Here is a 24,814-nt window from a genome sequence, read left to right on the forward strand (position 1 = left end):
TCTCTCTCTCTCTCTCTCTCTCTCTCTCTCTCTCTCTCTCTCTCTCTCTCTCTCTCTCTCTCTCACTCTCACTCTCTCTCTATGTCGGTATCGATTAGTTTCATGGAAAACGTGACTTTGTCATGACATTATAAATCAATGAGCAAGAACGGCAAGTTAATATAGAAAGCACAGTGTACTAGAAAGTTATTAATACCAGTGACATCAATACGAGCGTATTTCTCGACATCGCACGACAATTCCGGTTTAGCAGAAATTTTGCATACGGATCGCGCAGCTCGTTCGAACGAGATGATAAATATGTAAGGCATTCGCTCAGTCTCATCGATACCCGGAGATCCCGACGCCCCGATCCGCCGAATTGAGATAAGGTAAAATGGACGCGATAACCGCATTTAGGGCACTTCCAATCCGTCACGGTGACAAGATTAAAAATAAGGCACGGCTAAACCCGGGACGTGCACTCGAAATAATGTGTTGCCACGAGACACACTTTAGTTAATCCCCGTGAAAGTCCTCTCGAGTCTCTGCTTACGTAACGGCGTAGCTAACGGAGGTGTGACGATCGGACAGGTCATCCAGGAGCCAAATTCAAAAAGAAGACGAGACAAGAGAAGAAAGTTAATACGGGAGAATTCACTTGCTTCGATGCGAGAAGCACTTAGCGCGTGTGCTGTAAAATGAAGTCGCGTTATTTACAGGGGAAAAAAGGCATAATTTGATTTCGAATCGAGACTTCGGAATCGACGCGGGACAGAACGGCGATGTCACAGCTGTTAAATTGCATCCATTTGCGCCGGGATGACTCGGGGAATCTATCAGAGAACGTTCGAACGAAGAGGAGAAATTATCGAAGAAGAGCGTCCCTCTTAATAAAATAAAAGGGAAAAGACGGGAGTCATTAGAAAGCAACGAAAGATGCGTAGGTAGCTGTCGCGGGCCTCGCGACCGATGGAATCTCATCTGTCCGTGTTAGATTTCGCAGGCATGAAAAAAAAAACAACAGCGTTTGTTCTTCGCAAAACTCGTGCGCACTTGTGCATAGCCAATTCTTATATTTAATTTAAAATAAGACAAAAACTAAGCGCTCGTGTTTTGTGTGAACAAAGTATAGAGTCAACGGCCAAACATTAATAAACAAAGCTAGGGTGTTCGTTAGCGCATTAACTTTTCATGTTTAAATTTCATGCTTATATTTAAGGATCGTAATTAAATACCTCTGGAAATACTTCTTAACCAGTAAAATAATCTTTACAGCATCCGTACGGGTCATTTTTTGACTAGACAGTTTTTGAACGTGTATTTAAGGCGAGACCTTAAAATACGAAGAATTGACTACGAACAAGCCTTGGTGTGCACTCAGCGCGCGCCAATTCTGCCAATGAAAAAGATTTTCGAGCTTTCGCGCAACGATTCGGAATTCAAAAGGCGAGATTCCAATACGCGCGAAGAGAAATATTGTGACGTAACTGTGTCGCCCGACCCTCGCTTTGTAACATCTTTTATAGGTGGAACGAAATGAGTGTACGACGCGTTTAAAGGGACCGAGAGAAAAGGTAACGGACGTAAAAGGGGAAGGTGCAGCTGGCAAGAGCAGACCCAACCAGATGTTCTCTTGCGTAATTAGAATTTCTTTTACCGGCGCGATGATGTTAAGCTTACTTTAAAGTGTCGTAACGCGATGAGGTAAAGCCATTATTTTGAGCTCGACTTCATTACAGTAAAATCACGTAACAGAATGACCTGTTACGGTCACACTGGATCTTAAACCTCATCTACATTGTGCTCTTTGCGTCTAGAAACATTCTATGTAATTTTTTTTATTTTATACCATTTTATATAAAAATAACTATTATATTTTATACAAGCAAATCGAGACGTTTAAAAACTTGCGTCGACAATTTACGATTGTACAATGTATAATGTACAAATTTATCAACTTGTACAATTTTTTTAAACGTATTGTTTATTATATTATTATAGTTAGTGTAGCCAATATTTATTTGCTACAAAATAGAATGTGGTAGCGAGTGTGGCGCAGAGAACTGTGCGCTGCTTAGCAAACAAATGAACGAAAAGATCCGAGTGCAAATCCACGGACACCGCTGGTTCTTTCGGAATCTCGCGAAGAAAAGTGGCAACCACCGAGAGTATCCTGCCACACTATACCCCTCTAGGAGTGTAGTCCTCCAGATTGGAGGTTTCCTTCGGCAAAGTTAGCAGACTACCAAAGATGAAGTATAAAACCAAATGCTCAAAGTACCAGAACGAACTCGATAAAACAAGCTTTCAGCCTAATACGCGGGGAAGAAGAAAATAGAATGTTTCTAGACGCAAAGGATACACTGTACGCTGACAAAAAAAATTTTAGAACTAAGTAAATTTACTTAAAATTAATTTTTTTTTACTGAAGTAAATGTTTATTCTATTTAAATAAAATTATCAAATTTCAAATACACCTGTGTATTATATTAAGTAAATTAATTTAAATCATTTTCTACATTCAACTAAAGATTTCATGAGATAAAGAATACTATTTATTAAATAAAATCATTGTTTTTGTCAAATAAGAAGTCCAATTTTCTTCGCTGTAAAACTTATATCTTAGTAAACATTTTACAGAATTAAAGTAAATTTTTTGTAATATAAAATTTTCTACCGTTTGATATTTAATAAATACGTAAATTAAAGAAATGCACGTTTTAATTTATTATTTTTTAATTTAAGTTAATAAGCTATTAGGAGCCACCTAATGAATAATTTTCTTGAGTAAGGTAATATCGGTGCGTGGTTGCTATGTTGAAAAAGAAGAGTATACGTAAAAATATTATTAGGTACTAAGATCCTAACACGATCGTAATAAGCCTTTCCACTTTGTGACTATTTATACATATACGACAGTCGAGTTCACGTATCATTCATTACAACTGTTCAGTGCCTATCGGCAATTTCAAAGGCCAATTTCTCACGTTCGCGCTGGGCAACGCTCTAAATAAGATTTATCGAACGCACTTTCTCGGCCAGCTTGCATTTGAAACGGCAAAACAATTAATTCTCGTAAATTCAGAAGAGCACGGCAGTTTGTAAAAAAAAAAAGAAGTAACGGATTAGATATAATTACGGCTCTTACAATTTTTATCATAATCTCCTTAATGCCTCGGCACTTTCTAATTATTCCAGTATGTGACGTAAATAGCGAGATGCGACTTTAATTTTATGAATGTATAATGTTTTCCAATCTTTTCCAAGAACTGGAGCACGCTCCAGAAAGTGGACGCGGCGTCTAAAAATAAGCTCGTACACATTTAAAGTCCACGACATATAATATTCATACGAAACAAAAATGCCACTTTAAATTCCGCACAAAACTTTAATCCCGTTTTGCGTATACACTCCACTTTATCCATTTCATTAGCAGCGGGCGTCACAGAATCGTAAAGAGTTAACAGGATTTGTATTCTTTGCGTGACTCACATTCAACATCCACGAAATTTTCATCAAAGGCTCAATTAGCAAGTTACTCGTCACTTTAATCTCCCCCTTTAATGGACCTTAAGTAGATCACTTTAGATCGCGGATTAAAATGTTGCGCCGTGCCGTGGAAGTCGCTTAAATTTTCACGGGGAGAAACGCCGGCGACTTGAAAATTCCCTCGAGAATACTCTCGCCGCGTCGCGTTTCCATTTTCCGCGGCGAGTCTCTCGCGAAATTTTGTCGCGGAAATCACGAAGGCGGCACAACCGCGTGCCAGATGCCGGGGCGTGCTGGCTGGTAAAAATCGCGAATTCTACCGGTTCTCCGATCCGGTTTTTATTAGCATCGGCCGGCCTCGCGGCGCGCGTAATACAGACGCCGAACGAACAGGCGCCGGATAATAACGTCTCGCAAGAACCGCGCGAAGGATTTCCTCGCTCGCGAATAGGTAGGGATGAATGCCGGCTCGAGATCAGGATGTCGTCAGAGATCGAAACCGCAAACCCCGGTGCGATATCGACCCCTCGTTGATTATTCCGTGCGATTTTATTCCGCGTTAGGTCTTGAGCAGAAAGATTATCGTAAGTGTTTACGATCCCGTAGTAAAACTTAAGTCTATGTCGGAAGTCAACGCGCAAAGAATTGTCGTAGACGTATGTCGCATCCAACGCGAGACGACACACGTCTACGACAATTTTTTGTGTTGATTTTTTATTTACATCTGGGGGCAGAAAAATTGTCGTAACCCTTTACGATTCCGTCGTAAGGCATAAGTCGGCGTCGTAGACGTATGTCGCGTTCATCGCGAGACTACAATTTTTTGTGCGCCGATTTTACGTCTTACGACGGAATCGTAAACAGTTACGACAATTTTTCTGCTCAGATCCTTATCCGCGAACAAGCCGGCGTAAACGACGATCGGCACAATGCTCTCTTTCGCGTATCGCAACATCGGAAATCGAATTCGCCGGGATCAGATTTCGACCCCTCGATCCGCTCTTTCGACACTCTCAGCGGCGAGCCGGCTCAGGCCGTATTGCACCCGCGAGCGAAATAAACGGCGCGCACCGTGTAAAATTGAGAATTCCACGCAAAGGTGCCACTCCTCCCCGAGAAGCAATAAAAGTTGCTCCGGCGTCAACGGAATGTGCGCGCATTTAATTGTCGCGTATATTGCGAGACCGATATATCGAGGTATTCGTTCCCCAGCAATTTGAGCGGCAGTACGCGGTAATACCGACGTCGCGGTCACGCCGCTAAACAATGCATTTAGGACAACGATGATTGTCTTGGTAACGTTAACATCCCATTTTCAGAATTTCAATTACCTATACGTATATCGTCGGCCTAATTAGAAAACCTTCTAACTGCTCAGGCCCTGGAAATTATTTAAATATAAACAATATATAAAAATAGAATCCTAACGTATACGGTATAAATATATACATATGTAATAGTCACAAAATCTCGTAACTTAGGATATCCACGGAATTAGGAGAATCAGCAGGAAATTAGAAGGTTTGTTTATCAAGACTTAATTTTTTTTAATGGAAAATTATTGTTTAACAATTTTTCTAAACGGTACAAAATCTCAAGACAAATTGGCGGAAATAAATATCTTAATTATGTCAGAAATTGGAGTTAGGTTTTCTAATTAGGTCGACGATATGTAACTTTATACAACGTTCGTTTTATTTTCGTTTAAAATCGCTTTAAATTCGAATCAAATCACTGAAAGTTCGATTCGATTTTTGAATAATTCAATGATATCGAATTATCGACGATTAGACTTCAAATCGGCTTTTTCTCTAATAAATATAATGATAAAATTATTTTAAATAAACAATATCATTGAAAAACTTGTCAATGGTTTTATTTTCAAATCAACTATAACGAAAGGAAACGATTGATTCCATTCGATTCGACTATACAAAAGCACGATTCACACACCTCTACCCTCAACCAATAATCAATTGACGATAAAATGGACTAGCTTATATTCTCGCTTATCTTCTCCAAGCGAACAATAAGTGTATTTCCCTCTTAAACAATTGACTTCAATTTACATCTATTCTTATGCCTCGACTTTTATAAAAGAAAATTGAGATTCTATACACGAATTGTGTGTGTCTTGTCATAGCCTTTTGTTGATGTATATTCTTATAATTATGTTTTTAATTTATTTACTTGATGTTCGTTATTCGCCTTAAGTGATTATTGTCTTACTGTCTTACTAATATTAATATGCAATTTAAAATTGTACTGAAGAAGGCTTATTAAAGCCGAAACATTTACCATTTAATTATTCAAGTCAATTATTATTAACGAATAAAATAATATTCACAACTTCTTACTGCTATAGTTGGTCCTCCTCCTCTTTTAATTGCATTAATTATTTGCATTAAACAAACTTAATTTCCTCTTAATTTGTAACTCGTAACTTATATTTACTTATGCCGTATACATTAGCATTCTATATTTTATATATTGTTTATATTTTTAAAATTGCCATCGCACATGTATTTTCTATATGACTGATCGCGTTTTATCACGTTTTTGTAGCTAAAAACCAAAGCAAGAAACAATACTTTGCAAATATCGAAAAGTGTTTCACCTTTTTCAACATTTTCTTTTATTTTCTTTTCGTTGGTAAGGCGACTACACGTCAGGGTAAATTTTAAAAATAATCTCGTACGATATTTATCACACTAATCTCGTTCTTCGTCTCTTTCATCACTGTTTATCGTGACTCGGGCAAGATGGGAGTCGACGAACGACGCGAAAAGCGATGCCGTTTGAAGATTTTGCTTGCACTCGAAAAAAAAAGAAATAATCTCCCATTTAAACGGTGGCGCACTCAGATTAACGGCGAGTCGGTTCGTTGCACGAACAAACGTAACGGACTCGTCGATAAACGTATTGACACACGCTTCAAATGCATCAATAAACGCATTGAAATGCAACTACGTATAACTTTTCCGCGCGGCTCGGCTGCGTTCTACGAGAGAAAAAAACCGAGAGGGAATATGAGTGACAATGCTCGCGGCGATAATTAAATTTAGCGGCCACGAGAATAACGAACCTGCGTTTTTCTCGATAGAAAAAGAATCGCCGCTCTATTTTTATGCCAATCCTGGCCGCGGAAAAAAAGATAATGTTTTTGTTTCAGCGCGAAAATTTCTTTCGCCGAAAACTGGATAAAAGGTGAAAAATCTAAATACAGAATTCATTGGACACGTTATGCCAATTCCTTCCCTGATTTCAGTCGAAACTCTTTCTCAAATTAAATTATGAGCGAATAGCGGGTGACCCCGTCACGTTTGTTTAATAAATCGTGATTAAGGCAGGCGAAGAGAAACTTGAAAATCTGAAGTGCACGATAAAACGACGAAGGCCTCCGTCACGCTTCTCGCTTAGCGATATTCGAGAAAAACTAAAACTCGGAAAATCTCAGGCCGCTACCTGTAGGACCCGTTTCGGGACCTGCTCGATCTCGTTATGGACAAACGTAGAGAATCACAATGGATCAGTGGACAAAAGGCTCGCGCCGGGATCGGAAGAGAAGACTTTATGGCCGAGGTGACATTTAGAACGCTTTCCAATTTCGCCGGAGTCCATCCGCCTCGTAACAGAGACGTAACAGTTTCGCGGACGTGGACTACAACGGGCACCGACGAAACCCCGAAATCGCAAACGCAATTAACCCACTCATTGTCAGTGGACTCCGGCTTCCTTTTATTCTGATCCGATACGCGTCTATATGTAACGAACGAAACCGCGGATTCTGATGGATTCCGTTGTCATCTAAATGAGACGACAGTTCTAATGTAAGGCACGTCGACACGTTAAGGACTCGGCAGAATGGCTGACTTGTAATTTCAAGACAATGCTTCGAGTCTTTGTCTCGAGTAACGCAACAATACTGCGTTATGTCTCGAGGCTTAAATGTGTGTGCGAAGACGATGTTTGCGAGACATGTAACGTGTGTATGTAAATTTTACTGTACGACCGCTAATAACACAGGTAAATACTTTATAAATATTATCCTGAAATTACAAGTCGGCCATTCTGCCAAAGGCCCTTGTACAAGTTGAAACCCGCCATGTATGTACGTAAAATCATCGTGCGAGTTTAATGACGGCACGCGCGGCGTAATCGTCTGTACTGTCTCAGCTATTCCTGTCGTCTTCAGGCATTCGGTGCATTTCAACGTTATCGTGTAAATTTAAAATTTAAAAGAGATATAACTTTCCGTTCGGACATTATAATATTTCAGAATACGAATAGCGAATGCAGTTGCTCGCTCTAGTGCGCGCCAAGTGCACGCTAAGGTTTGTTTGCAGTCCATTCTTACGTTTAAGGATCTTGAGTGTCTCTTGAAATATTTCTCAGCCAGTAAAATGATCTGTGCGGCGTCCGTACGGATCATTTTTTGAAGGTAATGAGAATATTGATATGTAGTTTTTTAAAACGACCTACACTGGCCAATGTGTTTATTTAAGATGTCGCAATGTCGCAATAAATTTTCTGTATTATTAAAAATGCCAGATATGGTCAAGAAAACACTGTCGTTGCTTTTTGAAGATGTATTTGAGACAAAGTTAAATGTAAGAATTGACTATACTTGTAAACAAGCCTTACCGTGCACTCAGTGCGCACTATTGCAAGGAACCGAACTCGCTATAAGGCGTTCTCGCTCAGAATCCTGTAAGGCGTTTCCGTTCGGAATCCTGTAAGGCATTTCCGTTGCCTTACAGCGAACCGTATCAATGACGTTTCTTTAAATTGGCTCGCTTTTGTGTTTGTCGTATAGAACGACAATGAGCGAAGGTAAAAGTAAATAAACACATAGATAAGATAAGTACATAGATAGCGCGGAAGGCAAACGCAATTCGGTTGAAACTAACGTATTACATAACTGCGATTGTCGACTACTTTTACGAAGTGTTCGATCGCGATTGTGTCGTAATCCTCATCAAGGTACCCGTGGAATGCCATCTTTCTCTCCACGATAAATCGGAAGAAAGTGCATCGTGTTATAATAAAAACTCTTCTCCACCTTTGTATCGATTGCGAGCTAAACTTTCCTTGTTTCTTATATCTCACGCGTACATACGTAGATTATTTCACAAGGGAAAAACCGCTGAGGGCGTTGTGGTGTACGGATTTGCGGCATTGCTGGGCATTTTTTTGGCATTAGTTTGGACATTAGGCCTTGCTGGAGCATTATAAAGATAAAATAAGGTAAAACAAGGTAAACAGGATAAAATAAGATAATAAGATAAAGTAATGCCCACTGGGCATTAGTGGGCATTGGTGTACAAGATTTTGGTCAGCGGTTTCCCCCTCGTTATTTCATATATGATTGTACTAAAGATATTTTATTTATCAAGATTTTTCGATAAAATATCTCACGTCAATCTGTACAACGTATTAAACGGCTAAAAATAAAATTAATGTCAAATTTATCAAAAGATCTGTCCCTAAAATAAAGTGACTTGATTAATCTAAATTCTGTATATCATTAAATAATAATACGCTTTATAATATTGTAATGATATTAATGATATTAATGATATTAATTATATTAATTATATTAATTATATTAATGAACGATATAGAGCGCGATAGAACGGTTACTTCTCCCAAACGCTACGGAAAGAAAGATTAAAAACTAATCAACACGGAGACAATAATAATTTTTCATCTATATGCAACTACAGATTGAAATATATTGACTTTTCGGGATAAACAAACTTTCGGAACAAACTTTGCCTCTTCCATTAATTTCGAAGGGTAATTGTGGTGTAGATTTACACGGCATTACTGAGCATTTTTTGGCATTAGTTTCGGCAATTAGGCCTTGCTGGAGCATTATAAGGATAAGATAAGATAATAAGATAAAGTAATGCCCACTGGGCATTAGTACACGGAGAGAATTTCTCTTCAAATTTACCCTGAAAATCATGTAATCGTGGAACAACATGGCATTTTGAAGAACTTTATAAGAAGTGCTTGCAATTTTACCATACATTTTACTAGTAATTATATACTTAATATACATTTTACTAGTAAAATTTAAAAAAAACTCATAAAATTACCCGAAATGCCATGTCGTTTCACGATTACATGATTTTCAGGGTAAATTAAAAAAAAATTCTCTCCGTGTAAGCATTAGTGTACATGATTTCGGTCAGCGGTTTACCCCTCGATTAATTTCAAAGGGGTTTAACCCAATGACACCTTACTAAAGAGTGAATGATGAAAACTGGAAAAAATAGTCGATGTACCAAGCATATCACAAAACAGTAAATTTTATCATAATCCAGCGCATTTGTTCGATATTTAGGACCCGCATACGAGTATCGGATTTAACCAAATTAGCCAATCGAAAATGGCAACGGCGAAACGACGTTGAAATATTAACCGCAACGTCGCTCCGCGTTTCAGTATGCAAACGAGCGACGGTTCCGTGAATCGCGTCGTATATTATTGAAGAAAAAGATTAGGCCATGTGACGAGTGTCGCGCGTAACAAGACGGGACATGCAAAGCGTGATGTATCAATTTCTCGCGGAGTACATAAAACTCTGGAGCGAGACACTTAACAAATGGAAGACGTGGGAAACATTGAATTTTCCCCGACTCGCTCCAACGTCTTATTATCTTGCTCCGAAATCAACCTCCGTCCCCTGCGCGATTTACAACTTTTACTTTGAGCATTTTCCAGACTTAGTAGACTCTTTTAGATACTAATCGCGCTCGGGGCACGTCTAAGCCCGCTACATGCGTCGCTACTATATTTGTACATAAGCCGTTGCACGTGCTCGGACAAGAGCGAGGGCTCGTGGAGAAGATAGCGCGCGAGTAGGTAGAGTTATGCATAATGTAACACGCGGTATATGAAACAAAACGCCTTCTCCGCGATAACAAAATCGATGCGCGGAGGATAAGGCTGGAAATTGAGAGAGATAGAATAAGCTGCGAGAGAGCAAGACTGCGGAATTTATCTAACGACGGGAGCACGAACGACGAGGGACGCGTTCGGCAACAACAACAAATAGTCTCATTGCAAGATAAATTTCTAACAGAGTTCCGTCGCAAAGACAATGTTACCGGGTAAAAAGATATCTCTACATTATATATAGAAAAATGTACTTAACAATAAAAAGTAACAACTAGAGGTGTGCGAATCGCTTCGAATTCCAATCGAATCACCGAGGGCTCGAGTTCGCATCGGAGATTCGAATTTGAATAATTCATCGAACGATCCAACTTCGAATCGCTCATTTTTCCTCTAATAAATGTAACGATGGGTAAACCGCTGAAGGCATTGTGTACAGATTTGCGCGAGGGGGAAACCGCTGAAGGCATTGCGGTGTACAGATTTCCGACATTACTGGGCATTACTAGGCATTACTAGACAGTTTTTGGGCATTAGTTTGGGCGTTAGGCCTTGCTGGGACATTATAAAGATAAAATAAGATGAAACAAAAGAAAATAATCAGCTGATAAGAATGTTCTTCAATGTCGCCTGCAATAATTAACAGCGTCAGTGTTTTCTTGACCTTATCTGGCATTTTTAATAATACAGAAAATTTATTGCGAAAAATATCACCCCAGCCAGGGTTTGAGCCTGGACCTCCCTACACTCTAGGCGGGCGTCTCGCCAATTCGACCACTGAGGCATGTGGTAATATTTGTCGCAGTAACAGAACAAAGATGTTGTCCTCGCGTCTATTCTTCGACTTTTAAACTGCGCGCCGATAAGTATAAAAATAAAATAACATAAAATAAGATAAAATCAGATAAAGTAATGCCCACTGGGCACTAGTAGGCATTGGTGCACATGATTTTGGTCAGCGGTTCACCCCACGAAATGTAATAATCTTCGTACTGTAATAATAAAATCATTTTAAAATAGACATTGACAAATGGCTAAGCTGATGGTATTTTATTTTCAAATCAACGCGTAACGAGTCTCGGGAAAGACTGATTCGAACACGAACGTGTAAAGATTCGACTCGATTCGACCAGACAAAAGCTGATTCGCACACCTCTAGTAACAACCAACGTAAAGCACAACGCGGCGCGTTCGTTAGTCGACGAAATTTTTTAATAACTGATGAAAGGTGCGCGATTGTACGGCGAGAAAGTAAAAGACGTACAAATAGTCCGAACACATAGAAACGCTCTTCTACCAAGCCCCCACTTAACGCGGTAAAATTCGACAGAGCGATGTTTGCACATTCACAAAAATCGAGGCTTAAAATTTGTCAAAAATTTTACAAACCACTTAAAATTGGCGCGTTTCCTTCTGTAAAGTTGCGATTCGAAATTTAAAGAGAAACGCGGGACAACGTGGCCGCAAATCGACAAAATCCGACAGGAGAATTTCGCGTCTCGTAAAAATTTGCCTCGAGAGGGAAAGAATTTGAAATCAGCCACGACATTCTCTCTACGCGCGTCGCCCAAATTCCGTACTTCGCGGCCGCAGACGCGGCTGTTCCGCTCGCGACGTGCGACCCGATAAGGGACACGAGATTAATATCGCATCGCGAGACGATTCGAGCGGGTTAAAACGATTCGGGGCCACCGCTCGTACTCGGGCACGCACGGCTCTAATTAAATTCGCAGCGTAATGCGATATTACCATGAATAATTTCGCGATATTATCGTGCCGATATATCGATCGCGACACAGTTATTCGGAAGTGACAAGCTAGGTGGGGAGCAGTTTTAGGATTAAGCGATGTGTTGTCGCGGGGGGGGGGGGGGGGTAATTAACTACATGATAGAAAGTTTGTTCATTAACGACGCGTTCGCCGACGAGACAGCACCGAGCGAGTATCGCCTGGAAAACACATTGACTTTGTATTTTTGTTCACGTCGTTACAAAATGAAATCACGACGGCGCAACGTAAACACGGATTTGTCGGGGAGATTTTTAAGAGGGACAAGACGTCCCCCCCCCTTTTTTTTCTTAATCGCCAAACGAGACGGAATCGCCCCGAAGATATTGACTCGGAGATAATACGCAATAATTATCTTAATAGCTTGTAAGTCATTGGCGCGACGATGTGAAACGAACGCCGCTCGTGTGCTCATCGCACCGAAAGGAAATCAAATTAAGCGTAATCACCGAATATAATTTACAGCCTGCGCGACGGAATTGTAAAGGTCGAGGCGTGACGGAAAATCACCGAGCGATCGTTATCGCGCAGCTTTAATCGGTCAATTAATTCGTGAATAATTGAGCGCGCTGCGCGCCAATGAAAAAACTCAATTTTTCCCTTACGAGGCAATAACGGAAATTATCTTCCGTAAATCGCTACACCTGCCCATTACACGATATCTCAATTCTCCGGAACGTACATACATACAGGGAACGCGCGGAGAATCCCGCGGAACGCTTCTTTTGTTTGCGCATTCGCTCGATCTGTAGTCGATAATTGGTGGCTAAATGGGCGGCTCCAAGTTACACGTGAATTACAATTCGTCGTTTTTATTCGGGAGCTGTTTCTCCGCGATGCAACGCGGCCACGAGTTAACGAGCTAACACCGCGCGTTTGGAAAAACCGCCCGTTTCATTGCGCATACACGAATTTTATATAAATAGGGTAAAGTCCCCTGTTGTGAGACGGGATCCTAATATGAGACAGCGGGGTTTCTGTTAAATTAATAGCGAGGGGGAAACCGCTGAGGGCATTGTGGCGTACAGATTTGCGGCATTACTGGGCATTAGTTTGGGCATTAAGCCTTGCCGGGGCATTATAAAGATAAAATAAGATAAAACAAGATAAATAAGATAAGATAAGAAGATAAAGTAATGACCACTGGGCATGTACAAGATTTTGGTCAGCGGTTTACCCCTCGATCAATGGGCATCATCGGGTGATTCCACCGTGAATTTATTGCCCTTGCAGCGAGATCTATTTAGTGGAAAGTTTATTGTTAGAATCAGCCTTCCGCGCGTTTTAATGACCGACGGACAACAATTGCGGTTTGTCTGCCTGAAATCGTCGTGGGTCGATGCGACCCTTCGGTCTTCACGTCGCCGAAACGTTGACGCGCGGCGAAATTACATCGCAACGGCGTTACATAAAGCGAAACAGAGGGAGATGTCGAGGCTTCGCGATCTATTCTCACGTTAGCGACGTCTATTAATCATCGCCACCGACACCGCGACGCCCCGCGACTGGGATTAGCCTCACGGAGACGGGCAGAAAATCTCACGCGAAAGTCCGATCGTACACTCGCGCGCGCGAGTGACTGCACGGTTCTCTTTAAATCGGTAAATATCGCGAAGCTCGAAAGTCAATATTCACCTGGACCGTCAAACCGGCGAGAGGACCGGAGGATTCGTCCTCTCCTGCCGTAATTTTCCACGATATCGAGGTCAAAATAGAGATATTCCGACTTATGCCTAGTCCACGGTACGCTCTTTGCGTCGAGAAAGATTTTATTTTGTAGCTAATAAATAGAGGAAAGTCCCCTATGGAATAGGCTCCTAATAGATAGAGATAGCGGAGTTTCCGCTAAATTAATAGGCATCATCTGTCGGCTCCACCATAAATGTATTGCCCTTGGAGTGAAATCTGTTTAGTGGAAAATTGATTGTTAGATCGTGTAATCGTTGCGAGAAAAGATTAGAATCCTGTCTCATAATAGAGGATCTCGTCCACGTTTAAAAAATTTTTGCAAATCGATAAATTGCACAGCGTGCATTGACAATATTTAAACGTTTTGATTTGCTTATATAAAATAGAATGTTTCTAGGCGCAAAGGGCGCATTGTAACTTGGGCTTTAGCGACGGAAACACGCTTTCGCACGCCGGTAGAGAAATTCATGAAAGATCGCTTCTATAAATTTCTTCGAAATAAAGTGTTTTCATGGTCGAAATGTGTAGATTATACGCAATAGATAGACCGCAATCCGTACGGTCGAAACGTTGTATTATACATTATTTAAGATTAATAAAATAATGCCAGTTGAGTCGAGGGAAAATTGAAGTTTTGGTTATTTTATTACTGGCGAGCAAAATTATTAAGTTTGTCATTATAATTTTTCTCTCGACGAGGGTTTTCACACGAATGACTTAAAATTTTTACAGACGCCGTCTCGTTATTAGAAAAGTATCAGAGTATGCAATTTTCTCAAAATTATCAACGATTATCTACACAATAAACTTGCCAATTTTCCTCAGGTATTTTTTCATAAAATAAAATAATTAAAGTATCAAAATGTACGTTTTCACCGAGACGAAACACGGAGAGAATTTTCCTTTAAAATTTACCCCAAAAGTCACGCAATCGTGGGACAACGTGGCATCTTGAAGAACTTCGTGACAGTTTCTTTGAGATCGGCCGTAAACATTTTTTAATCAAGTCAATCTGTAAAACCGCTTTCGAAAAAAATTGAAGCGACTTTGACACGAGATAAATGCGAATTAAACGACCCAGGTTTCGGCGTTTTCACCCGTAATCTTGGAAGATAAAGTAAGATTATTACTTTACGCGGGATCATCATTAAACTACCGGCGCCAAAAGACGCGTCCAAGATATCGGGTGTGACCAGGACACTCGCGCGAATTCGTCGTCGAGTGCCGGATAAACGTCGGTGACGGGGGGCCGCGGAAGAACTGCGGAATGTATCCGCCTGATATCTACATATTCCCGACGCGCTGTGGAATATTCATCACGTGTCCAAGAATATCCGCGGACGCATCCGCCGGATATCCCCGATCGCTCCGAGCATGGCACGCTCGCGGTACGACGATCGGAGCTGCACCTTTGACATTTTCCACAAAGAATCGCTCCGAGCGAACAATCAACGGCCGCGGAACTCGACGGGGCGTAGTGCAGAGTCTGCCAGATGCGGGGCGAAATCATTCCCGTTCGATTCGCCGCGTGTCGATCCGTCATAATCACGCGGAAGCGACGTCGAGCGCAAATACGATCTGAAACGTTTAAAGAGCGTCAGTTTCAAGGCAGGACTCATTGGCCGAGCGGACGGCGCCTTGTTAAGGTCGTAAATCTTACCGTAGCGCGAACTCGTAGCCTCATACTTGATCGCGCTACCAATTTAGGAGAGCGAAACGCGCATCGCGAGAGCCGGCGATTCCGCATTGTCGCCTCGCGTCTCCTCGCGACGATAAAAGAAATCACCTCCGCCGACTCGGGCCGGCACGTCCAAATCGATTTCCGAACGATAAGGCCCGGTTTCGCCGGCGTCGTTTAACTTGCAGCTCTCGGCTTAATTCGTTTTTTATCTCGGAGACAGAGACGAGAAATGAATTAAACTAGGATTAAAGTCAGGCGACGTCGGTGAAACGTCGGGCGCGGGCTCTTTTGCTCTCTCGCGAGGATATTTTCGTCCTCGGCGTCGTACCGCGGGCGAAGCTTGGCGCAATCGGCATCCTCGACGGGGAGAGAGCACTCTCGCCGTCGCGTCGCGTCGCGTCGCGTCGAGAGGGAATCGCCTCGACGCCGGCGACGATCGATCGATCTCGCGGTCGGCCGACACGCGCGAATCTAATCTCAGATCCTCCCACGGAGAGGCTGCGGCCCTCGGGGCTCGCCTCTCGCTCGGTCAGTGTCACCGAGACGCTCCGGGCCGACACCTTCTGTCCGCTTTCTCCTTGTAACGGTCCGAGCGACGACGGTCGTTGGACCGGTCGAATAGAAATTAGATCGAGGCGGGAGCGGGTTCTCCAGGACGCCTCTCGCGAGCAGAGGCGACCGAGAGCGGAGCACGCACGCACGCATGCAGGCGTTTATTTACGTCGGAGCCGCGCGAGAGGGGTGGATGGACCCCTCCGTTCGTTAGGCGCGATCGAAGCGGCGGGATCCCGTTGCGACCTGACGTGGCGCGAGTATCTCTCGCATGTGGAGCGTCTCTCGAGCGTCCGGGAGGCGCTCCTCCCGGCGTGCGCGCCGCACCGTCACTCTCGCTAACAATACAGAAAAATATATAAGAAATGGGGGAGGGGAAAGACGGACGAGAGGATACGGGGACGTCGGTGAGCTCCCGGTTGCCCGGAAGCGAACGGGCGCGAGCGTCTCACCTGACTTTTCCGCCGCAGAATTGGCAGTGCGCGCCCTGCCAGCCCTCGCGGCACACGCAGGTGCCGTTGACACAGTCGCCGTTGACGCAGGTGTCGGGGTCGCAGGCCGCGTCCAGCGTCGGCGACGACGAGGAGGCGGAGGTGGCGGCGCTTACGTGGACCACCCAGCAGACGAGCGCCGCCCACAGTAGGAACGGCGCCCACGGCACCGTCGCGGTCGCGTTGCCGCTACCATGGCCGCACCGACACCGCCACCGCCGATCGCGATCGCGCCACGCGGCGACGACGACGGCGGCGGCGGTGGCGGCGGCGTCGTCGCCGCCGTCGCCGCCGTCGCTGTCACCGTCGCCGTCGTTGGCGTCGCGACGGCGTTTCCGACGGTACTTGGACTTATACAGAAACAAAAACATCTGCACGATCTCTGCCATTTTGGTAGGCTTCCATGTCAGGGACAATGGCCGACGGCGACGCGCCGACGAGGGACGCGCATACGGGATGACGACGGCGACGAGGAAGAGAACCCGCGACACGGCACAGCGGAGCGCGGACCGCAACCAGCTCGCGCGCTCGTCCACCGTCTTCTCTCTCTCTCTCTCTCTCTTTTTCTTGCGCGCGCGCGCGCGCGACTCGGCTCGGCTCGGCTCGGCTCGACTCGACTCGACTCGACTCCGCTCCGACACTCGCCCCAACGGCAGACTCGCACGACGGCGACTCGCTACTACTCGCTCTGTCACGTCTCGCTGCACGCCCGCCGTGCCTGCGCTACGCGCGCCGCACTGCACGCTGCCATCACGCTGGTGGACTCCGAGACGACCGCGACTCGAGGGGGAGCGCGCGGCCACCACCGCCGCGCCGCGCTCTATATATCGCGAGGGAGGGACCGCCACTGTCTGACTTGCCGACTGCGCGGGGACACGAGGGCGGTACATCTGTTTTACCGACACATTCGAATACAGTTTGCGCGCTGGTAAATCTTTTTCATATTATAGCCTTTATGCGCAAAATAATGCCAGGATAAGTTGCGGACCGCGTGGCAGAACACTTTCATACTTGAAACACTCGGGTCAGAGGTCTAATGAAAAAGATATTGGTATTTGAACTTTGCAATCTTTTCATCGTGAGCGATTTGAAATTGGCTTTATAAAATTACAAATTTCTTCCGCACGATTATAGTACGCATAAAAACAAAGCGCGGGATGCACGACTTTATACAAAGAACGAAGAGAAATTGAATATATCGCTTTACAAGTAATTGTGGTTAGGTTAGGTGACAGCTTTACATGCCGATATTTTTGATAGCACAAAGGTGAAAACGGGCATTAGAATTTAAACAATACCCTATCCCCCTTCTCCTAACATCCCCTCCACAAGCTCTGAAGCGTCCTGGGATTCGCCTATTCCTCTCCCCCCCCCCCCTACCCCGACCCACGGGTTCCGCGGGCGAACCGAAGCGAGCGGGGCGCGCGCGTGGTTACGATTGCCATGCGTGTCGGCTAGGTTAGGTTCCTCGTGGCACGCGAGACGTGTTGCTGATGCGCGGGCAACGATACCGATTTGCCGCCGACAAACGCGATCCTGGAACAGTGACCGACCGGTCAGTCTCCCGGGGGAGAGAGAGATAACGTAATCTAACCTAATCCCCGGCGTGGAGCGGCGCGACGGCGCGTCCGCGTGTTGTCGTGCCGAACGTGAGGCGGCGGTGAGGTTAGGCGGGACCATGGCGAAGCACCTGATACAGATCCTCGTGATGGGCACGCAGATAATCGGCAAGGCGTTCGCGCGCGCGCTGCGCCAGGAGATCGCGGCGAGCCAGGAGGCGGCGCGGCGGGCCGGCGGCGGCAGGCAGGGCGCGCAGCACGCCGCCGCCAACGCGAGGACCGGCGTCACCCTGGCGGAGGCCCTGCGCATCCTCAACGCGGAGCGGCCCGATCAGACCGAGCTGATCGAGCGGAACTACAAGTACCTCATGGAGGCGAACGACAGGTCGAAGGGCGGCTCGTTCTACCTGCAGTCCAAGATCGTCCGTGCCAAGGAGCGCATCGACGAGGAGCTGGGGACCGCGAAGGGGACGACGACGCCGCCGCCGCCGCCGCCGCAGGGAAGCTCGACGAGCGGTCAAGAAGCTTCCAAGGAGCCATGAGACTCGCCCCTAGTCTAAATTATTCTAATTCTAGACACCTGTACATAACGTCATAATAAACAGTAGATTCTGATATTGACTGGAATGGTTTCTAAGTACGGCATGTTGCTTTCGCTTGTCCAATGTGGAGATTTGTAAATATGTAAGATGATCTTGGAACGTACAGTTTCAATGTCCGAGGGACTCTTGCGAGAGCGAGGTAGTTTCTATACCGTGGACATGACTCGCGTACTTTGTACTGTTGCATCATTCCACGCAAGAGATGGTAAATGAAGGTAGCTGTATTCATATATATGTATATATATTCGGGAGATATATTGATCGATATAACAGTCTTTCAAAAGTTCTCGCTCTTATACGAGACTTTTCAGTTATGATAATGAAATTCTAGCGCTACTGTGTTAATCCAGCTGCCTTCGCATCGTCCGCATCGATTCTGTTTTGTGCCTGGCGTATGATCAGCCGCTCCTGATTGTGGCGTACAGACCATAGATTCGGCAGGTGCTTAGGTTTCATCGTAAAGAGAAAGTGTTCCCTCCACATACGTTCCAACTCGATGAGGCCGCTCTCTAGCTTTTGAAAATGTTGCACCACCTGCGGAACAAGAGTCGAACGAGTAGTACCAAGATTTTTCGCAGACCCTAGCTCAGCGATTATCGGCGCGCGTACCTTTAAGCCGTGTGGCTGATACTTGCTAGGTATCGGCTTCTGGATCAGCGCGTTCTTCAGCTGCTCGTTGAGGGCGTTGAGCAGATCCGGCGTAATTTTCTGCTGCCCCGTGTGCTCTAGTATGTAAGTCTCATACTCTCTGCGCTGCTGCTGAGGTAACGCGAACTTCTCCCTCAACGCCTTGACGGCCGAATGCAACTTTCGGCGGTTCTGCAAGAAGTTGTCCCGTACGTGCGTCAACGGCCCAATTAGTGGTGCGTCACACATGTCTGCTAGCTTTCTTCTGAGCTGCAGGTCATGATTGTTGCTGATTTCGTGACAGGAAGGACACAATAGTAATACATCATGAGACTGATGCGCCTTCATTACCACTGGAAGGAACATTTCAGATTATATAATGTATAAGCGGAAAAAACTGTTATATATATATATATTGTTATACTTTTCTAATGTTAAATAACAGGATGAATAAATCGTTGCAAAAAGAAACGCTTACATGGGAAGTACTTGCGATATTCTCGCGGCACGACGTTCTTCCTGATGAATTTGTCGGTGCACCCACAGACTACACACTGATTGAGTTTCACCTGCGTATAATATTGTCCAACTTCTCCTAGTGCCCGGCCAGACGGCTCGAAGTTTAATTTCACTGTATATGGATCGGTCTCCACAAGTTTCCCCAGATTCTTCGTAATATACCACTCTGCTTTCTTGCGATCGCATGTACACAATATATCTCCATCGGGCGCTTGCAGGTAACAATTATGATATAACGGCTTGATTCTTGTAGGTATCGCATTTTTACGATCGTTAATAGCGTTTTTATCTACTACTACTACTGATTTACTCTTGGCATTTAAAACATTATTACTAGTAATACTGTCCGCACTTGGTGATCGCTGAGCCTTGAACCTTAAACAGACGTAGAGATTCGTGTGCATCTCCTTCTCTTATGTACATACGTAAAACTCTGAGCTGTAACTATGTCAACTTTCGTACCTCGTATCGACTGTCCTAGCAGGTACACCATGAATCCGCACATTTACATCACTACTAAATATATTGTAAAAGTAAATCCCTAATCTTTGCCATAATGAATACTTTTCTTTTTCTTTTTGCATTATCTGTAAAACAAAATTGTGCGCGGGAAGCGTGAGTTAGGTACAGTCTACGACAAACTTGGCGGCGAAGAAAGGGGCGTCCCTCGAATCTCTTACTTTATGATAAATGATAACGGATGCAAGCGCATCACAAGCGGCATACGCAACTTGTTCGTCGGTTAAGGTGCTAGCGTCCCAGTCACCGCACCTGACTTCTATTATTTTGTCCATCTCAATGTTAAGATACTCCAAACTCATGGCAGCTAAGCTCTTCCGGCTCGGTAGATCGAGACTTTCGGCTAAGGTTCTCAGATCAAGGGTGCCGTTGACTCTACAGCCATAATCCTTGACGATCTTTTGTCCGTCCTCGAACGAAGAGATCCCCACTTTAAGAATGTGTTTACTAGCCAGCAACTCCTGAAAGCACAAGGCGGTAATGTCATCGAGACCCCGAGCGTTGCGCGCAATCCAAAGTGTTTTTACCTTGAGCTTGAGTGGAATGTATCCAATCTTCCCGATGCGAAACAGAGCAACTACTCCGTTGAAGGTAGCCAGTTGTAATAGAGAGACGGGCCCTTCTTTCACCCATTCGCAATCAAAACCCAGTACACCATCAGACAGATTGCTGTTGAGGAAACACATATGTGGTGAATTAGTGACTTTGTCGCGAAACGAAATAGCAAGCAAAATGCCTCCGTTTCTTCCAGGACTTGGTAAGGCGGACTTGAGGGACGAACAATTTCGAAACAGGTCGAGTATAGAAATTTACATCGCAAGGGGAAACCGAGTGGATTTATTTTATCGTTGGGAGGAAAATTCTGTCGCGCGGTAGGGCATGTTTTCGTTTGTGTCGCTCGCTCATCTTGCCCGCCGTTGTAACCGGTAGGATCCGGATCCTTGGCGGGGAATCCCAAGGACACGCTGTACACATCGCCTTTCGAATACAACGGGAATCGCCTTGGTATTCGGCTGGCGGCTGGCTCCGGGAAAAAAATGTAAACAGCTATTATGAAAACGGCCGTTTCCACCTGCGTCCGAGCGGGAACGACGTGCGTCCGTTGTGGCACGCCTCGGGGGCTCGCGAGCCACGTGCTCTGGGCATCGGGAGGGGGTGGAGGCCTAAAATTAACGACAATAACGATTAAAAGCGGCGCGCTCACCAACGAATACGCTGTACGGCGTAATCGCATTTCTCCGGGGAGTCCGCCAGAATAATCTTGTCCAATATAAGCTTAATCTCTTTGCTGTCTTTAGCGTCCTCGTCATCATCCTGCCTGTCGCGCCTGGCCTTGCTGCCGCTGTTCTCGCTGCCGTCGCGATTCTTTATGTTCTTGTACAGGTGCTTGACGCTACGAAGCACGTTGTTGCGATACTTCGAGGCGAGAAAAACGAGTCCCACGGTCACGCAAACGAGAAACATGTTGCTACGTGCGGGAACCATTAATCAACGGGGGTTGGGGGGGCGCGGGGGGAGAGGCGGAAGGACGCTTGAGACGCGCAGAAAAAAATTCGATTTAAAAAATCAACGTTATATATACAATTCCTTCGTTAGTACGATATATAATTATATATACAGGCGCGCGCGCGCGAGTTACACGTGTTGAGCGTTACGGTAATTCTTCCCGATTGAGGCGTCAATCGCTCGAGGGATCGAGCGATCGAGCTAGGCACCCCGATCCGTAACGATTACTCGGCAACTCGGTGACACGTCGATCGATCACAGTGGATAAACTACTCTCTTCTCAGACTCGTCTCGAAGGCATTAATTATAAAACTTGGTACGCAACTCGCGATCGCGCGGAATCATTCGACTAGATAAATCTACGATTATCTGAAGTCGCGGTCGCCCCTGCACGAAACTGCTCCGTGTAAAACAATCATCTCGGTGACCAGCTCCGATCCCATCGAAATTTCAACGAGGTTCAAGCGACCTCCCCGTAGCTGTAACGGATGGCCGGCGCACGCGGCTACGGGTATCACGCACGACTGACGGGGTGGCTCGTGCTCGGCCCGCGTTTATCCACCCGGTGAATCCCGCCGGCGTGTCGCCGGTACGACGACCCATCTCGATCTCTCGCCCCCACCGCAATCGAGAATAATCGCGATTGGGAGCGCCTGCGCACTCTGGCGGCGACGCGCAATTGAGTTTAAGGCCCGAACACACGAAAAACTTGAGCAGTAAAGTTCTAGTTTCGAGAAATTTCTAGCCAATCACGTTGCAGCTATTCCATAAAAGCTGCAAATCGATTGGCCACACATTTCTCGGGACTAGAACTCGGACCAAGTTCTAGCATCGTGGACACAGACGGATTGGGATTGGGATTAGATTGAAATTTAACCAATCACAGTAAAGTTTACTAATCTCAAGTTTAGTAACGTTTAAGGCCTTCACACACAAAATTCCGTAAGGACGTAAAACGTAAGCGTAAGAAAATCGACCAATCACAATCGAGAACGTAAGGCAATAACGCAAGCAGTAGCGAATCCAATCTGTTGATTTTCTTACGCTTACGTTTTACGTCCTCAGGGAATTTTATGTGTGAAGGCCTTTACTCTAATTGGTCAATTTTCAATCTAATCTCAATCTCAATTCGTAGTCTGATAAAGGCTTGAGAGCTGCCGCGGCCGGGTTTTATGCCCATTCTACACCTAGGGATGATCCTACTTGTGGCTCATCCGATACTCGCTTCTATACCTAAAGCTAATCCTACTTACAGCTTATCCGAGGAAGTAGTATAAAGTGTAAAAGGTACACTGTAGTTGTACTTTGGTACGATTGGAAACCAACCAAAGTGTAAACCTTTTACACTTTATACTACTCCCTCGGATAAGCTGCAAGTAGGATTAGCTTTAGGTATAGAAGGGAGTATCGGATGAGCCACAAGTAGGATCATCCCTAGGTGTAGAATGGGCATTAGGTGATGTTCGAATGCGACCTCTGTGGACATTGGAAAGCGTGGACACGAACTACGTAGCCAATGTCCACACGTTGCTAAGTGGGTAATGCAGATTTGCGAAATTTTGGTCGCGCTTCCCTACCGGAAAAATGTCTATAAATAACTACTTTTTATAACACTTTAAATTTACGTAGAATTTTTTAGATTCTGGCAGTCAATGAAGTTTTCACATTTTTCACGAGTTCACGCTAGAGAAAGAGATTCATGATCGAGCCCCTGAAAGAGAGCAGTAAAGGCAGCAAAGGCAGCAAAGGCTGGAAACTCGAAGAAACAGGGCCGCCAATCACGCGATCTCCAGCCAACTTCGCCCGGCTGCTGCCGCGCGGCTGCACTTCCTGCACTCATAATAAAACAGTAGACTGTAGATGATTAGATGTTACGGGAAACGGGGGGAAAAGATGATGATAGATACGTAAAGTTGAAAGCGCGAAGCTTATACTACTTTATCAAGGAAATCTAGATACGGTGGTTTACGAGATTACAAAGTGCGTTTCGAAACTCCTCAAATAAAAACGTCCCGACCGCAATCGGCAAATTCGGTCATATATAAATTGTCGCATTCTATCTCGACGCAACATTCGCCGTTAATATTACTTTTAAAAGCACAGTGTTTTCAGCAGACGTGCCTTTAAATACCCAGTGAGAAATGATTCGTCGCTCGATGTCGACTCGACGTCAATTTGACTGTGTCGATGTCGATGTCGACACTGGGTAGGTCGTCAACCGCTGCGAAATAAATGCGGAATGTTTTGTCGACGCGCTTAATTGTGTTACGTTCCCTCGCGCGCCCGGAGCCTCGATTCTTCAATTCATTCGAAAGAGAAACGTGTGCGAAAAGAGTAGAGTTACGAACAATCCAAATAGATTACTAATTGCGAGCCCCAAAATGGGTTGCTGTCTTTTTTTCCCCCAGAGCAGTTGTCGATTATTAATTTCCATCGATTGATTAAAATCCACGCGAATAGCCAATCGCCGGCACGCTTCTCCTCCGAATGAATTCAAGAATCGAGCCCATGAACATCTTCAGCAGTTTTTACAGCGCCCGCGCGAGACAGTCCCTCGCGATTGGACTTTTGCGTTTATTTCCTTTCTTCCTTCTTTTTCTCCCTAACTCTTAACCCGCTGGCGTACTTAATTTTAAATGCAGATAGCATGACGTGGTACAACGGATATCTCTCGTAAACACATTGAAGAAGTTTATTGTTGCGTCCGACGATACAAAGTCCTACGGGCCTACTTTCGCAACGTCGCACCGGGAATCTCCTGAGAAGGTTCACGTATCTTTAAACTGAAAAAAAGAGAAAGATAACGGCTCACTTCACTCGGTTATCTCTTGCTTATCTCTATCTTGATTCCCGATTATCTCGTTCTACAACATAATATTATGTAAGTTCTACGATGTGTATCTT

General features: G+C 44.8%; 3 protein-coding genes across 3 annotated transcripts in view; 1 reads left to right on the forward strand and 2 right to left on the reverse strand.

Moving 5' to 3' along the window:
• Nucleotides 1-17,135, reverse strand: part of LOC105564321 (attractin-like protein 1) — a 35,636-nt gene extending 18,501 nt beyond the window's left edge. The window contains exon 1 of the mRNA XM_012016616.1: nt 16,540-17,135. Within this exon, the coding sequence (XP_011872006.1) occupies nt 16,540-16,967 (428 nt within the window). The 5' untranslated portion in view covers nt 16,968-17,135. The remainder of the gene's footprint in view (nt 1-16,539) is intronic.
• An 866-nt stretch (nt 17,136-18,001) lies between these two features.
• Nucleotides 18,002-18,764, forward strand: LOC105564322 (mitochondrial import inner membrane translocase subunit Tim16). Its single transcript, XM_012016617.1, has one exon. The coding sequence runs from the start codon at nt 18,257-18,259 to the stop codon at nt 18,677-18,679; it is 423 nt and encodes a 140-aa protein (XP_011872007.1). The 5' UTR covers nt 18,002-18,256; the 3' UTR covers nt 18,680-18,764.
• Nucleotides 18,765-18,963: 199 nt separating this feature from the next.
• LOC105564323 (exonuclease 3'-5' domain-containing protein 2) lies at nt 18,964-22,534 on the reverse strand. Its single transcript, XM_012016618.1, has 7 exons — nt 21,609-22,534; nt 20,932-21,073; nt 20,566-20,865; nt 20,348-20,472; nt 19,845-20,260; nt 19,349-19,719; nt 18,964-19,273 (listed from the first exon to the last, which is right to left on the reverse strand). Exons 1-7 carry the CDS (start codon nt 21,887-21,889, stop codon nt 19,073-19,075), a joined length of 1,836 nt encoding a protein of 611 aa, XP_011872008.1. The 5' UTR covers nt 21,890-22,534; the 3' UTR covers nt 18,964-19,072.
• Nucleotides 22,535-24,814: the final 2,280 nt, after the last annotated feature.

This window comes from Vollenhovia emeryi, unplaced genomic scaffold (genome assembly GCF_000949405.1).
Source record: "Vollenhovia emeryi isolate VEMERY1.0 unplaced genomic scaffold, V.emery_V1.0 DF939166.1, whole genome shotgun sequence".
NCBI lineage: Eukaryota > Metazoa > Arthropoda > Insecta > Hymenoptera > Formicidae > Vollenhovia > Vollenhovia emeryi.